General features: G+C 47.9%; 1 protein-coding gene and 2 long non-coding RNA genes across 3 annotated transcripts; all 3 read left to right on the top strand.

The window, feature by feature from the left end:
* The first annotated feature begins 346 nt into the window (after nucleotides 1-346).
* On the top strand, nucleotides 347-1258 carry LOC148379567 (uncharacterized). The gene is made up of 3 exons (XR_015855311.1): nucleotides 347-516; nucleotides 629-705; nucleotides 1173-1258. It is a non-coding gene; the product is annotated as an uncharacterized LOC148379567 (long non-coding RNA).
* A 6454-nt stretch (nucleotides 1259-7712) lies between these two features.
* LOC148379566 (janus kinase and microtubule-interacting protein 3-like) lies at nucleotides 7713-9540 on the top strand. Its single transcript, XM_088367637.1, has 6 exons — nucleotides 7713-7967; nucleotides 8088-8153; nucleotides 8215-8283; nucleotides 8360-8437; nucleotides 8494-8727; nucleotides 8807-9540. The coding sequence occupies exons 1-6, from the start codon at nucleotides 7713-7715 to the stop codon at nucleotides 8921-8923; spliced, it is 819 nt and encodes a 272-aa protein (XP_088223763.1). The 3' UTR covers nucleotides 8924-9540.
* A 676-nt stretch (nucleotides 9541-10216) lies between these two features.
* LOC148379565 (uncharacterized) lies at nucleotides 10217-16190 on the top strand. Its single transcript, XR_015855453.1, has 8 exons — nucleotides 10217-10803; nucleotides 10981-11027; nucleotides 11151-11228; nucleotides 13077-13165; nucleotides 15070-15099; nucleotides 15290-15457; nucleotides 15570-15646; nucleotides 16114-16190. It is a non-coding gene; the product is annotated as an uncharacterized LOC148379565 (long non-coding RNA).

Here is a 16190-nt window from a genome sequence, read left to right as displayed (position 1 = left end):
GAACTCACGGCAAAATTATAATCCGTGGGCGTGGCTTGCAACAGGAAGTAGGAAAGCGGCAGTTCTGGCAAACAAGACACAGCTGTTAGTAACACGATGACTAACAAGGCAAATATTTTTGTTTTCAGCTTGCAACTTGACCGTCTAGAGCGTACAAGGTAATTACAACTGTTTTTTTTTAGCCCTGAAAAGCGAGGGAGTGTGGCGTTTGGGAGGAATGTCGAACTCGGCGTCTGCTTCCAGCCACAGACGCCAAATTTCGACGATTATTTCGACTGGTCAATGGTTGTAAATTATTGCGTTGACTAAAAACTTTATTTAACTCTACTCTTAACTTTGCCGTTTCAGATATGCGGGTATTACACCGCGGAAATGACGTCAATAGGCTGAACTCTCGCCAAAATTCAAATCTGTGGGCGCAATGGCCTTGAGCGAGACACCGGATACAAACACGACGATTATCAACAGAAATATCTTTATTTTCCGCTTGCAAGTGAACCGTCTAGAGCGTACACGGTAAGTACAACTCATTGTGTTTAAAAAGATTTACGTTTGTGTAGTTTGCGTTGCGTTGTATCTGTGAATGTTGGTTGAGGCTAAATGTTAATGTTTAATTTCATTCCTTTAGGTTCCACGGTGTTTGTTGGCTGTATGTTTTCCACTGCAAGAAGAGGCTCGTATCATTGACCAGCAGGAGCTACAATGGTGAGTACCCCTTTCGTCTTCCATTTATGTTAAACACTTCCTATTTCATGTCTAACAGTACTCGATTTAACAAATAACCATAAATAAATACAGTGTGGGCAGTCACGTTAACATATGTGATTATCCTGCCTAATATGTTTATCACAAATATGTCACTAATCACTAATATGTTTATTTGTTTATCACAACACCTTTGGACCTTCAGCAATCGATTATTTACCTTCATCTACATAGAGACAGAACGATGGTGTCTTAAACATCTCATTCATTTCACCAAATAACTTCACGCAGGTGGATAACGGCCGTCTCGGTCACGCTATGTTGCGTGATGCAGTTTTGAAGAACCAAATGCATTTATTCAATGAATAAGTCAAGCTAGTTCCATGTTTATGATGTTGTAAGTTACGGTACCGATTGAAGTTGAGTTCGAAGCCAGTGGAAAACAGCGCTGCGTTTGTGCTCTCCAGGTACAAATGTTGTGATCTCTGACTGACGACCGGGCGAGACTCGAGTAAGAGATGCCCAAACGAGCTCCGGCAGGGCGGGCCAAGGCGGAGCGAACGGACGCCCTTCAGGCCGCCAATGACGAGCTGAGAACCAAACTGATGGACGTCCAGTTAGAACTTCAGCAGGAGAAGAACAAGGTGAAAACCTCAACAGACAGACACTGCCTGCCTCCCTGCCTGCCTCCCTGCCTGCCTCCCTGCCTGCCTCCCTCCCTCCCAGTTTTCCCGATGTAGATTAGACATGCGTGTGCCATGACTGTGTCAGCCTACATCAACAAATGCACCGAGGACGTCAGCACCACTAAGAATATCATCACCCGGGGCAACCAACGACCCTGGATGACTGAGGAGGTACGTCAAACGCTACGAGCGCGGAACTCTGCCTTCAAGTCTGGCGACAAGGAGACACTGAGGACAGCGAGAGCCAACTTGAACCGTGCCATCAGGATAGCGAAGCGAGACCGCAGTCGAAAATTTCAGGATCGTTTCCACGACGTCAAAAACATCAGGAGTATGTGGCAAGGCATACGGGCGATTACAGACTACAACTCACCCTCCCCCCCCCGGTGGGTGTAGTTGATGCTGACTTTCTAAATGGTCTAAATAACTTCTTTGGGAGGTTCGAGGCACTAAACGGCACTCCAGCAGTTAAAACTGTCCCCCATCAGGAAGAGGAGGTACTCTGCCTTGACTCCGCCGATGTGTTGAAGACCCTGAGGAGAGTCAACCCCTGTAAGGCCCCTGGCCCCGACAACATTCCTGGGCGTGTGTTCAGGGAATGTGCAAGTCATCTGGCTGGGGTCATCACAGACATTTTTAACACCTCGCTGGGCCAAGCCACAGTGCCGGCGTGCTTTAAGACTGCCTCCATCATTCCGGTGCCGAAGAAACCTCAAATCACCTCATTTAATGATTACCGGCCTGTTGCACTGACTCCGGTTATGATGAAGTGCTTCGAAAGGCTGCTTAAAGGTCACATCGTTTCCAGACTCCCCCTATTATTTGACCCGTTCCAGTTTGCCGACCGGCAAAACCGCTCCACTCAGGACGCCATCTCCTCCGTTCTTCACCTGAGCCTGGCTCACCTGGAGGAGAAGAACACCCATGTGCGGAGGCTGTTCCTGGACTTCAGCTCAGCGTTTAACACCATCATCCCACAGCATCTGGTAGGAAAATTGGAACACCTGGGCTTCAACACCCCCCTTCGCAACTGGCTGCTAGACTTCCTCACCAACAGACCTCAGTCAGTCCGGGTCGGACAGAACACCTCTGATGTCATCACCCTCAGCACAGGCTCCCTTCAGGGCTGCGTCCTGAGCCCCCTGCTGTGCACCCTGATGACACACGACTGCGTCCTCAGGTTCACCACCAATCACATCGTGAAGTCAGCAGACGACACAACGGTGGTGGGGCTCATCAGAGACAACAACGACCTGGACTACAGAGAGGAGGTGGAGCAGCTGGTGGGCTGGTGCAGAGAAAACAGCCTGATCCTGAATGAGGAGAAGATGAAGGAGATCATCGTCGACTTCAGGAAAAAACAGCCTCACCACGCTCCACTGATCATCAACAGCTCAGCTGTGGAGGTGGTCAGCACCACCAAATTCCTGGGGGTCCACATCACAGAAGACCTCACCTGGACTATGAACACTACGGCACTGGTCAAGAGGGCACAGAAGCGCTTGTACTTCCTGCGGAGGATGAGGAGAGCCCACCTGCCCCCACCCATCATGAGGACGTTCTACAGGAGCACCATAGAGAGCATTCTGACAAGCTGTCTCTCTGTGTGGTGTGGAGGCTGCACCGCCTCCGATTGGAAGAACGTGAGGAGAGTGGTGAGGACAGCAGAGAGGATCATAGGGGCTCCTCTTCCCTCCATTCAGGACATTTCATCTCAGCGCTGCATGTCCCGTGCCCGTAACATCATCAATGACCCATCACACCCCCACCATGGACTGTTCTCCCTGCTGCCCTCTGGGAAGAGGTTTGCAGCATCCGCTGCAGGTCCACCAGGTTCTGCAACAGCTTTTTCCCTGCTGTCATCAGACTGTTGAACACTAGAACCGTTGAGCTCTAAACTGAACTCTGCATCACACATTCACAGAACTGTACTTTATGACACTACGGACCTCTATCTTGCACTATCTCGCACTACCAACTTTACTGAACTTGTATAAACCCTTTAAATAGAAGTTTAATACATGGTTTAGCATTCCTCTGCACACTCTTGAATACTGTTTTGCCTACTTGCACTATTGCATAATTATCACTGCTGCACTTTATACTTATTTTTAATATATATATATATATATATATATAGTATATATGTATATATATATATTTTCATAGGATATGTTACTTCTATTCAACTGCAATATCACTACTTTGTTGTAAGACGTATGCAACGGAATTTCGTTTTGTATGCACCATGTGCAGACAAGATGACAATAAAGTTTGTCTAAGTCTAAGTCATGTCAGGTCAGCTGTCTGGAGAGAGAGAGAAGTCAGGACCTGCGGGCGGAGCACCACCGTGCCACCGCCGCCATGACGGAACTCAAAAGCAAACTCCATGAGGAGAAGCAGAAAGAGTTAGCCATTACCAGGGAGACATTACTGCGGCAGCATGAAATGGAGCTGATGAGAGTGATCAAAATCAAAGATGGAGAGATCCAGCGACTGAATGCCTTGGTCCTCAGCCTGAGGGACGGCTCCATGGACAAGGTGATCCGCTCTATCCGTGTCTGACTATCCGCACGCCACGTCGGGCTTCGATGCGGCCGCTACCGTATTGTGTAGCTTGTCCCCAGTAAGCGTCGCGGCGCTCCGTTGCGGTCTCAACGGCCCGGTGTGGCGCAATGTCTGCTCAGGTGAGGAGGGGGGGCGCTTTGCTGGCGGAGGTGGAGGAGACGCGGCGGTGTCGGGAGACCGAGCGGTGTCGCCTCCACCAGGAGCGCGGAAGAAGCCCTGGCAGCGGCCCAGCAGGCCTGGCAGTCCCGAGCGGCCGAGCTCCGATCGGCTCATCACCAGCATCGGGAGGAGCTGAGCCGAACCAAGAGAGACTGCGAGAGGGAGATCCGCCGACTGGTAGGACTGATCAGATGCGCGGTGCGTGGCTATGTTCCCAATTTCGTTGTATACCTGCAGTGCAATGACACCTAAGGCATTCTATTCTATTCTATTTCACAAGAAGAAAATGTCCGGTTGCTCGCTTCGCTTTTGTCACAGCAAAGGTGTTCTAGTCGATTCAAGAAAAAAATTGGCCGGTTGCTCTCTTTGTTTTTGTCACAATTCTGGCAAATGAGTTTGCCCGCCTGCCTGAGCGCTCCCCGTTTGTACATCCAGACGGATGAGATCAAGCTGAAAGACAGAGCGGTTAGTGTTTTGGATGAAGCCCTGGGGCCGGCCACGTCCACCGCCTTCAGCTGCAGACTCAGGCTGCCGAGCAGCAGATCGCTGCCCTGAGGGATTCCCAAAGGGCGGGCCTAAACTACCCTGGAATTGGGGTCAACGCCGCTACTAGCAATCCTCTTCATTGCGTAAGCCACCTCATCACACACTTGCAGTACGCATGACTTAGTTCGTTGCTGGAGGAAGGTAGCACAAAAACAGTTTTGAACTTTGAACGAGTGCTTGTGTGTGTGTGTTGCGGGGCGTTTTCAGTCTCAGGAGGATCGGGACACGCGACGGTTTCATCTGAAAATCGCTGAGCTCAGCGCAGTCATCAGGAAACTGGAGGATCGAAACGCCCTGCTTTCTGAAGAGCGCAATGAACTGGTAATTTATTGACGGCACGCTTGAAGGTTTGCGCTACGTTTGATGCGCGCCATCCAGCGAGGCACCCATTGCGCTTGCTTATTAGTTGAGCGGCGCGGCGAGTCGGTTGCCTGGTAGATGTCTTTTATTGGGAGCCAAAGCCACGATTCCGTTCAAACCGATGCAAAAGGAATGGATACGTTCTGGCCCGCGTGTTGTGCGTCTTTCACATCCCGCACTTCATGCTTGCAGCTAAAGCGACTGAGAGAAACAGAAAGCCAGTTTCTGCCACTCCTGTACAAAAACAAACGCCTGAGCAGGAAGAATGAAGAACTCTCGCTGGTGCTGTGTCGCCTTGAAAACAAAGTGCGCTTTGTCACCCAGGAGAACGAGGAGATGGCAAGCTTGGTAAGTCGACGCGGACAACAGCGGCGTGCCAACAGAGTCCACTGCATTTGTGTTCCACAGAGAAGGCCTAGTTCGCTCAATGACCTGGACCGCGGTTGCGGCCAGCAGGACGGTGAAATGGAGTTCCTTCAAGTTGTGGAGCAGCGGCACATCATCGACGACTTGTCCAAGGTCTTCAGGCAGGCGACTCGGTGCACGTACGGCAGCGCCGCGCTCGCTCGCTGTCGCCAGGAAACCTTTTCCGTCCAAAGCTTGGCCGGCGGCCGCCATCCAAAAAATTGGCCCCTTAAATTCCGACCTTTCAAGCAGGAGCATTGTGCGCACGCGTTTGAACACGCTTTAGACTTGTTTTGCCGTTTTCAGCAGCTCAAAGCTCCCGTTTTGTCAGCGCCTTTGCCACTCGCTGTGCGCTGAAAACGACGGACTTGCCCGGCTGCTCAGCCCGTCAACCATGAGCCGCGAGCGCGACGTCATTGTCCGTAGGCAGCTAGTGGCAAAATGCACCCTGTTAGAGTTGCGCTCGCTGCAACTTATTACCACACGGGAGACAAGTAAGTTCTTTTGGACACCTGCAGGTGGAGAGTCCATCCGTTGTACGAATGAAGTCTGACTCTCGGCTCCTGCACGAGCATTTTAATTAAGAGAAACAGGGTGGGTGTAAGAGTGGATTGAATAGAGGAAGCCCTTGACCTCTAGTCAAAACATAGCAAGGGGTGTTTTACGACTTTGTGTAGGAAGGGATAAGCGATAGGGATAAATAAGGGATAAATAATATTATTTATTACAGGTCGCAGTCAAAGTCAAAGCAACACAATGATACGATAAAGATAATCTGGAAAACCCTGACACACCCTGTAGTTGTCACTTTTGGAAAAGACGAGCGTCCCTCCAATCATCGCCGGTGACGTGTTTTTCAGGCTCTGGAGACAGGAGCTCATGTCAGAAATGTCATTGTGAGTCGCGTTTGTTTCTGCGCCGGAGCCGTTCGTTCCCTTTGCATCCAAAGAATCTCAAAGGCGGATTATTTGTGTCGACAGGAGAGAGATTTGCTGCTACGATACCGACGTCGAGAATCTCTGAGGAGGAACAAAGCGTGAGGTCCTGCAAGGTGAGTCTGTTTGTTTGCGGCTGCTTGGTGTTGCGCAAGATGAAATGGCCTTTTTCTCGCTATCGTTCCTCTCGTCGATTCATCGTGAGGTGTCGCTTCAGTTTGTTCAGAGAGATGTTTGCTTCCGCGCCCGCAGGTCATCGAAACATTTTACGGCTACGACGAAGACGTGTTGGTGGACTCGGACGGATCGTCCTTGTCTTTTCACACCGACAGAACCCCCGACACGGAACCCGAAGAGGTAGCCCGCCATTTCTGCCAGCGTATTGGCACCAAACATTCCTCTTCAGCCTGGAATCGGACTCGTCTTTGCGTCGCGGGTGCTTTGTCGCCGGTCTGACTGATTCTGGTACTAGTGCTGTGTTGCATTGGTGTGTGCATGAAGAGGCGGAGCTTCGCTACCGCCAGCTGACGCAAGAATATCAAGCGCTGCAACGAGCCTACGCTCTGCTAGCCCAGACCAGCGAAAGGGGACTACGACGCCGAGAAGGAGATCAAGGTGGCGCCCCTTCCCGCAACCCCCGGCCGGGTCGCAGCCTCCCCGTTCTCACCCAGCCTCGGGTGTTCTCTGGTCTGAAAGGAGGAGGAGGAGCCTCCCTCCTCCTCCTTTCAGACCAGAGAAAAGCTGATGGTAGAAATGGGTCACTATCAAAGCAGAGTAGCAGATCTGGAGTCAGCGCTGAAGCAACAAGGACAGGTAAGCTCATCAATGAGCACACCTTTTTCTCAGACAAAATAGCTACATTCTTCAGTCACTCATCCGTCTGGCATTACTGGACCAACCCCCCCCCCCCCCCCCCACCCCGAACGTGGCTGGGAAAATGCGGAGAAAAGCAAATGTCATTTTCCAGTCAACCAAAGAATTTGTGGATGAAAATGACACAACATTCCAAAGCTGTCCACGCGTTTGTCTCTTCTAGAATGTCAAGTGGGTGGAGGAGAAGCAGCTGCTGCGTCAGAGCAATCAGCAGTTGGCCGAAAAGGTGACGGAAAGAAAGGCGCTGGGCGGAGTCGCTTGGCGTCACACCTGTCGGGAAGCCCCGCAGATGAGGTCTGACTGTCTTTTCAGGTCAGGCGGATGGAGGCGGAAGAAGCGCGTCTGAAAGAGCACATCCAGGATATCCGAGACCAAAACGAACTGCTTGAGTTCCGCATCCTGGAGCTGGAGGTGGGAAGACTCGCACAAGCGTGTTGAGGCCAGAGATGTGACGGACGGACGGACGGACGGACGGATGCATGCCTCTGCCTTTCAGGAGAGGGAGTGGCGCTCCCCCGTCTTGAAGTTTCTGCAAGTCCGTTTCCCAGACGGCCTCAGCCCTTTGCAGATCTACTGCGAGGCCGAGGGCGTGAGCGTAGGTAAGGCGTCCCTCGCAACCCTAACCTTAACCCGAGGTCCCAGAACACCTTACATTGCTCCTTGCGCCTTTCCCCCGGACATCGTCATCAGTGATCTGATGAAGAAGCTGGACATCCTGGGCTATAACGCCGTAAGTGTATGTCGAACTCCTTATGTTCGCACTCCACGAGACTCGGCGGCTCAAATGTGACTTTTGGAAGGCTTTGCGCTGAAAGAAGCTTGTTGACGCTGTGCCTTTGGGCTCTTGCAGAATCTCACCAACGAGGAGCAGGTGGTCGTGATTCACGCCAGGACCCTTCTCACCCTAGCCGAGAAGGTAACGCGCACGTCCACGCACGCTCTCGCATTCTGCTTATGTGACAGCAGCCTTTCCTCAGTGGTTAGAATACATCAAAGTGACCAAGTCAGCACTTCAACAGAAGATGTTGGACATTGAAAGTGAGAAGGTAGACAGACACGCGACATCAGCCAAGGGGAACTCCGGCAATGTGCCCCAACAATTCTGACCTTGAGCTGTGCTAGGATATGTTCTGCAAGCAGAAGGGCTACCTGGATGAAGAGTTGGACTTCAGGAAGTGTTCCATGGACCAGGCTCATAAGGTAAGCCGCCCTCAAATCTCCCGCCGGACCACTGATGGACGAGGATTGCGGCCCAGAGGATCCTGGAGCTGGAGGCCATGTTGTACGAGGCGCTACCGCAGCGGGACTGCCCCGCCACGGACGGCGAAAAAGCCAGCCACGCTGGCGTGAATGACGTGCTGACGGCGGATCAGAGAGAAGAGCTTAGGAGCGCCGTGGACCAATGGAAGCGAGCCCTGATGTGCGAGTTGAGGGAGCGCGACGCTTGCATCCTCCAAGAGAGAATGGATCTGCTGCACAGCGCGCAACAGGTAAGGGCCCAAAGCCAGCCCGGCACTTACTTGCACGCTTACTGGCTTTTGAATGCCACTTTCCATTTGTCCGTCCTAGAGGAACAAAGAGCTGAAAGAATTCATCGAAGCTCAGAAGAGACAAATCAAACAATTGGAGGAGAAGTTTCTGTTTCTCTTTCTATTCTTCTCCTTGGCCTTCATTCTGTGGCCCTAACACCAGCTGGTGAGTGAGCTCCAGCGGCACCGCACTCAACACCTCCGATACACTGCCAGCCGGTCTCAGACGTTGGCAGACGCTCCGATGCCAACGTATACCCCCCGCCACGGTGACAGAGGCACCGCGTCACACCGGCGCTCATCCAATCAGAAGGCAGGAAAAGCAAATTCACATGCAGGGCACTTTTGAACCAGAAGAGAGCGCCACAAAAAACGGTTGTTGCCCCAAACGCGCACTAAAAAGGGTCAGAATAACAAGAGTCCCACTGGCCAGCCGGGGCCACCCGTCCAGCTGTTTCTTCAGGGGGGAAAAAAATTGGAGTCACCGGTGAGTACATTTTGCATTTAGCTCTGCTTTTCTGCTTCTGTCTTCAAGTGTGTGGCATCCTGCGATCAAAGAGTCAGCCAACCCCAAAGCGGTTGACCTCAACGTCCCACCACCATGCCTACCAGAGCAGGTGACGTGATGCTTTGGACATCCTTCCGTCTCAGATGCCCAAAAGTACTCTTTGCCACATCTGCGGCAATACGGTGTCTTTTCAAAGGTGCAAATAAATCCAGCGTGGGCGGAACACGCACGTCTTCGGTTTTTCCCGCTTTGTTTGTGTGACAGCTGTTGTGAAAATTTTATACAAATAAAGTTGTATAGTACAGGTTTGGCCAAGCCGCAACTCCCGAACCGCATGCGGCTCTTTTATGTTCATATCAACATTTGTGTGTGTGTGTGTGTGTGTGTGTGTGTGTGGGGGGGGTTGTGCGTGTTGGCTTCACTTGAGTTCAATTTGGTATTTTGGTCAAAAGCGCATGTGGTGAAATTCCACAAAGTAGGATGGGCAAACACATTTCTTTAAACTATGAGTGTCAATTGGGCTCTCGAAATGGCAGGGAAAAGATGCACAGCAAAACGAAAATACGTAGATGAACACAGGACGTTTTAATCAGAGTGGGAAAGTTTCTATTTTTTGTTGAACGTGATGGCAAACCATTCTGCCTGATATGTCAGACCTCAGCGCATTTCAAAGATTCAAATCTTCAGCGCCATGCACTTCAGCTCACTCCATGCTAACATTGATCAGGCGTCGAACCCGCATCATCATGCTTAAGAGGTGGCCATGCTAACCAGTGCGCCATTATGTCAACGCATAATAACTAAGTCTACTGGTCAAAACAGCGGTTACTATATGACGTCGCTACGTCGTGGTCACGTGACGCAGACAAGACGTCAATGGACGTGGGCAGAGTTAACTTGTTTAAAAGGGAGTAGGCAGAAGAAATATTTAATTTATTTAAATCTATTTTGAGTGCACACCATTATGCCAATGCATAACAACTGTAAATCTACTAAACAAAACAGCGGTTGCTATATGACATCTGCCACGTCGTGGTCACGTGACATACGTGACGTCGATGGGCGTAACTTTCGCCGGAATTCAAATCCGCGGGGAGAGTTAACTTGTTTAAAAGAGAGTGGGCAGAAGAATTATTTAATTTATTTAAATCTATTTGGTGTGTGCGCCATTATGTCAATGCATAACAACTGTAAGTCTACTAAACAAAACAGCGGTTGCTATATGACGTCTGCCACGTCGTGGTCACGTGACGCGGACGTGACGTCGACGCCTACTTTACATCCCACCGATCACAGGACCCCTCGGCTGCATAACCGTGCCCCCTTCCCAACCAATCGGATTTGCTATACGCGAAAACGACGCCAATGGAAAGAGCTTCCGCCCAAATTTAAATCCGTGGGCGTGGCTCGCAGCAGGAAGTAGGAAAATGGCGGCGATGTTGACAAAGACACAGCGGATGGTAACATACGACTAACAAGAGAAATATTTTTATTTTCTGCTTGCAACTGGACCGTCCAGAGCGTACACGGTAAGTACAACTCATCGTTTTTAAAAAGAAGTACTTTTGTTGCCCTGAAAAGCGAGTGAGCGTGGCGTTTGTGGGGGACGTCGAATTTCGACGATTCTTTCTGGTCAACGGTTGTAAATGATTGTGTTGATTAAAAAAGAAAACTTGATGTAACTCTACTTTTAACTGCCGTTTCAGATAGATTTGGAATTGCATCACATCCAATTTTGCCTAGAGCGTACACGGTAAGTAACACTCGTTGTGTTTAAGGAGATTTACGTTTGTAATAGCAGAAGTGTAGCCGCGTTGCGTTGTACGTGTGAATGTTGGTCCGGGCGAAATGTTAATGTTTAATTTCATTCCTTTAGGTTCCACGGTGTTTGTTGGCTGCAAGTTTTCCACTGCAAGAAGAGGCTCATATCATTGACCAGGAGCGAGCTACAATGGTGAGTAGCCATAACATTTATGTTAAACACTTCCTATTTCATGTCTAACAGTACTTGATTTAACAAATAACCATAAATAAATAGTGTGGGCACTGAAGTTAACATATGTGATTATACTGCCTAATCTGTCACCGAGTAGATTGTTGCAAAGTAATATAAGATCCAAAGTTGTAATTCAGAATAGTTTTCAAAAGAAGGCCATTAGAATTATATACAAGTCTGATTACCCTGAACAAGCTATTAATTAAATCACAAATTCTTCAATTCAAAGATTTGGTAGATTATCAGACAAATAATGTCTAACAGTAATTGATTTAACACATCACGATAAGTAGATTGAGTGTGGGCACTCTCAAGTTAACATATGTGATTATACTGCCTAATCTGTTACAGAGTATGTTGTTGCCAAGTAATGTAGAATAGATCCAAAGTAGTAATCCAGAATAGTTTTGAAGAGGCCATTAGAATAATAAACAAATCTGATTACCTTGAACATAATAACAAGCTAAGTGTTTAATATGTCCTATGAAGTCAAAATTGGGCACCATCATGTGGTGAAATTTGGAATTGCATCACATCCAATTTTGCCTGGGAACAAACAGATTAAATAAATCTTAGTTTTGAATAAGCCACTCCTTCTCAAACAAGTAAACTCTGCCCATTTTGCGCAGTAGATGTTCTGTTAATATCTAGTATTTATACAAAGTCATAATTTAAATTGCTTTCAACCTTCATTCATCGGTTCAACCAACATTACTCGCTCTTATTACCAACTTGTATTGATTTAACTAAGCGTTTAATACTTCCTATCAGGTCTCAAATCGAGATTTGGCAAAATACAATTTCAGCAAATCCAATTTTGCCAGGGAACAAAAATAGATTAAATAAACTAAATAAGTCCTCTTCCCATTAAATAAATCAGAAAAGTCTGTCTTGTAACCAGTCCTCTTCAAACAAGTAAAGTCTGCCCATTTTGTGCCGTAGATTTTGTGTCTATGCCTAGTATTTAAACAAAATCATAATTTAAACGACTTCTTTCCTTCATTCACTTTGGAAATTTGGAATTGCAGCAAATCGAATTTTGGCAGGGAACAAAAATAGATCAATTAAACTAAATAAGTCTTCTTCCCATTAAATAAATTAAAAAAGTCTGTCTTGTAACCAGTCCTTTTCAAACAAGTAAAGTCTGCCCATTTTGTGCCGTCGATTTTGTGTTAATGCCTAGTATTTATACAAAATCATAATTTAAAGGACTTCATTCCTTCATTCACTTTGGAAATTTGGAATTGCAGCACATCAAATTTTGCCTGGGAAGAAAAGTAGATTAAATAAATTTAATAAGTCTTACTACTTCCCATTAAATAAATTAAATACGTCTTACTTGTTCCCACTCCTTTTCAAAAAAGTAGTTTAAAACGAGGTCCCTTCACTCAACCTTTAACCCTATTTATTCACCTTCTAGGCTAAGTGTTAAAGGCTAAGTGTTAAAGGCTAAGTGTTAAAGGCTAAGTGTTAAAGGCTAAGTGTTAGAGGCTAAGTGCCAGAGGCTAGGCGCCAGAGGCGAGTTTTTGTGGGCTGAAGTTTTAGTGGGGTTAGTGTGAATACAATCCAAAAGAATACAACAGAATACAATACAATAGAATATAATACATAGATTAAATTATATAGCTCTTACTACTTCCCATTAAATAAATTAAATACGTCTTACTTGTTCCCAATCCTTTTCAAAAAAGTAGTTTAAAACGAGGGCCCTTCACTCAACCTTTAACCTCAACCCCGCACGTCACATTGTGTTGTATCTGTGAATGTTGGTTGTGGCCAAATGATAGTTTTCTTTCATTCGTTTAGGTTCCACGGTGTTTGTTGGCTATGTTTTCCACTGTCAGAAGGATGAAAATACAAAGTACAACGCTTGGACGTGGGCGAAGGCGTCACCGGTGAGTCCTTCCTTCCTATTTATTTACCTTCTAGATGCTAGAGGCTAAGTGTTAGAGGCTAAGTGTTAGAGGCTAAGTGTTAAACACAATACGAACAACACAACGATACTGCACTGAACAACACGATACCGCACTGAGAAACACGATACCGCACTGAACAACACGATACCGCACTGAACAACACCATGCCGCACTGAACACCATGCCACACTGAACAACACCATCCCGCACTGAACAACACCATGCCGCACTAAACAACACCATGCCGCACTGAACAACACCATGCCTCACTGAACGACACCATGCCGCACTGAAAGACACCATGCCGCACTGAACGACACCATGCCGCACTGAAAGACACCATCCCGCACTGAACACCATGCCGCACTGAACAACACCATCCTGCACTAAACAACACCATCCCGCACTGAACAACACCATGCCGCACTGAACAACATTATGCCGCACTGAACATTATGCCGCACTGAACAACACCATGCCGCACTGAACAACACCATGCCGCACTGAACAACATTATGCCGCACTGAACAACACCATGCCGCACTGAACAACACCATGCCGCACTGAACAACACCATGCCGCACTGAACAACACCATGCCGCACTGAACAACATTATGCCGCACTGAACAACACCATGCCGCACTGAACAACACCATCCTGCACTGAACAACACCATTCCGCATTGAACACCATGCCGCACTGAACAACACCATCCCGCACTGAACAACACCATCCCGCACTGAACAACACCATGCCGCACTGAACAACATTATGCCGCACTGAACAACATTATGCCGCACTGAACAACACCATGCCGCACTGAACAACACCATGCCGCACTGAACAACACCATGCCGCACTGAACAACATTATAACGCACTGAACAACACCATCCCGCACTGAACAACACCATGCCGCACTAAACATTATGCCGCACTGAACAACATTATGCCGAAATGAACAACACCATGCTGCACTGAACAACACCATGCCGCACTGAACAACACCATGCCGCACTGAACAACACGATCCCGCATTGAACACCATCCCGCACTGAACAACACCATGCCGCACTGAACAACACCATGCCGCACTGAACAACACCATGCCGCACTGAACAACACCATGCCGCACTGAACAACACCATGCCGCACTGAACAACATTATGCCGCACTGAACAACATTATGCCGCACTGAACAACACCATGCCGCACTGAACAACACCATGCCGCACTGAACAACATTATGCTGCACTGAACAACACCATGCCGCACTGAACAACACCATGCCGCACTGAACAACACCATGCCGCACTGAACAACACCATGCCGCACTGAACAACACCATCCCGAACTGAACAACACCATGCCGCATTGAACAACACCATGCCGCACTGAAAAACATTACGCTGCACTGAACAACACCATGCCGCACTGAACAACACCATGCCGCACTGAACAACACCATGCCGCACTGAACAACACCATGCCGCACTGAACAACATTATGCCGCACTGAACAACATTATGCCGTACTGAACAACACCATGCCGCACTGAACAACACCATGCCGCACTGAACAACACCATGCCGCACTGAACAACACGACGTCGCACTGAACAACACGACGCCGCACAAAACAACACGACGCCGCACAGAATAACACAATACCGCACAGAACAACACAATACCGCACAAACAGTTTTAGATAATATTACGTCGCAGTCATGTGACGCGGACATGACGTCAATAGGCGGAACTCACGGCAAAATTATAATCCGTGGGCGTGGCTTGCAACAGGAAGTAGGAAAGCGGCAGTTCTGGCAAACAAGACACAGCTGTTAGTAACACGATGACTAACAAGGCAAATATTTTTGTTTTCAGCTTGCAACTTGACCGTCTAGAGCGTACAAGGTAATTACAACTGTTTTTTTTTAGCCCTGAAAAGCGAGGGAGTGTGGCGTTTGGGAGGAATGTCGAACTCGGCGTCTGCTTCCAGCCACAGACGCCAAATTTCGACGATTATTTCGACTGGTCAATGGTTGTAAATTATTGCGTTGACTAAAAACTTTATTTAACTCTACTCTTAACTTTGCCGTTTCAGATATGCGGGTATTACACCGCGGAAATGACGTCAATAGGCTGAACTCTCGCCAAAATTCAAATCTGTGGGCGCAATGGCCTTGAGCGAGACACCGGATACAAACACGACGATTATCAACAGAAATATCTTTATTTTCCGCTTGCAAGTGAACCGTCTAGAGCGTACACGGTAAGTACAACTCATTGTGTTTAAAAAGATTTACGTTTGTGTAGTTTGCGTTGCGTTGTATCTGTGAATGTTGGTTGAGGCTAAATGTTAATGTTTAATTTCATTCCTTTAGGTTCCACGGTGTTTGTTGGCTGTATGTTTTCCACTGCAAGAAGAGGCTCGTATCATTGACCAGCAGGAGCTACAATGGTGAGTACCCCTTTCGTCTTCCATTTATGTTAAACACTTCCTATTTCATGTCTAACAGTACTCGATTTAACAAATAACCATAAATAAATACAGTGTGGGCAGTCACGTTAACATATGTGATTATCCTGCCTAATATGTTTATCACAAATATGTCACTAATCACTAATATGTTTATTTGTTTATCACAACACCTTTGGACCTTCAGCAATCGATTATTTACCTTCATCTACATAGAGACAGAACGATGGTGTCTTAAACATCTCATTCATTTCACCAAATAACTTCACGCAGGTGGATAACGGCCGTCTCGGTCACGCTATGTTGCGTGATGCAGTTTTGAAGAACCAAATGCATTTATTCAATGAATAAGTCAAGCTAGTTCCATGTTTATGATGTTGTAAGTTACGGTACCGATTGAAGTTGAGTTCGAAGCCAGTGGAAAACAGCGCTGCGTTTGTGCTCTCCAGGTACAAATGTTGTGATCTCTGACTGACGACCGGGCGAGACTCGAGTAAGAGATGCCCAAACGAGCTCCGGCAGGGCG

Source organism: Syngnathus floridae, chromosome 22 (assembly GCF_059516105.1).
Source record: "Syngnathus floridae isolate MCC-2025c chromosome 22, RoL_Sflo_1.0, whole genome shotgun sequence".
Lineage (NCBI taxonomy): Eukaryota > Metazoa > Chordata > Actinopteri > Syngnathiformes > Syngnathidae > Syngnathus > Syngnathus floridae.
This window is presented reverse-complemented; position numbering and strand designations above follow the sequence as displayed.

Bases quoted from the DNA above. Each gene is read 5' to 3' on its own strand.
- LOC148379566 (XM_088367637.1), top strand. From the start codon at position 7,713: ATGCATGCCTCTGCCTTTCAGGAGAGGGAGTGGCGCTCCCCCGTCTTG. The intron at 8,438-8,493 runs GTAAGCCGCCCT...ATTGCGGCCCAG, and splicing joins CCATGGACCAGGCTCATAAG to AGGATCCTGGAGCTGGAGGC. The intron at 8,728-8,806 runs GTAAGGGCCCAA...TGTCCGTCCTAG, and splicing joins TGCTGCACAGCGCGCAACAG to AGGAACAAAGAGCTGAAAGA.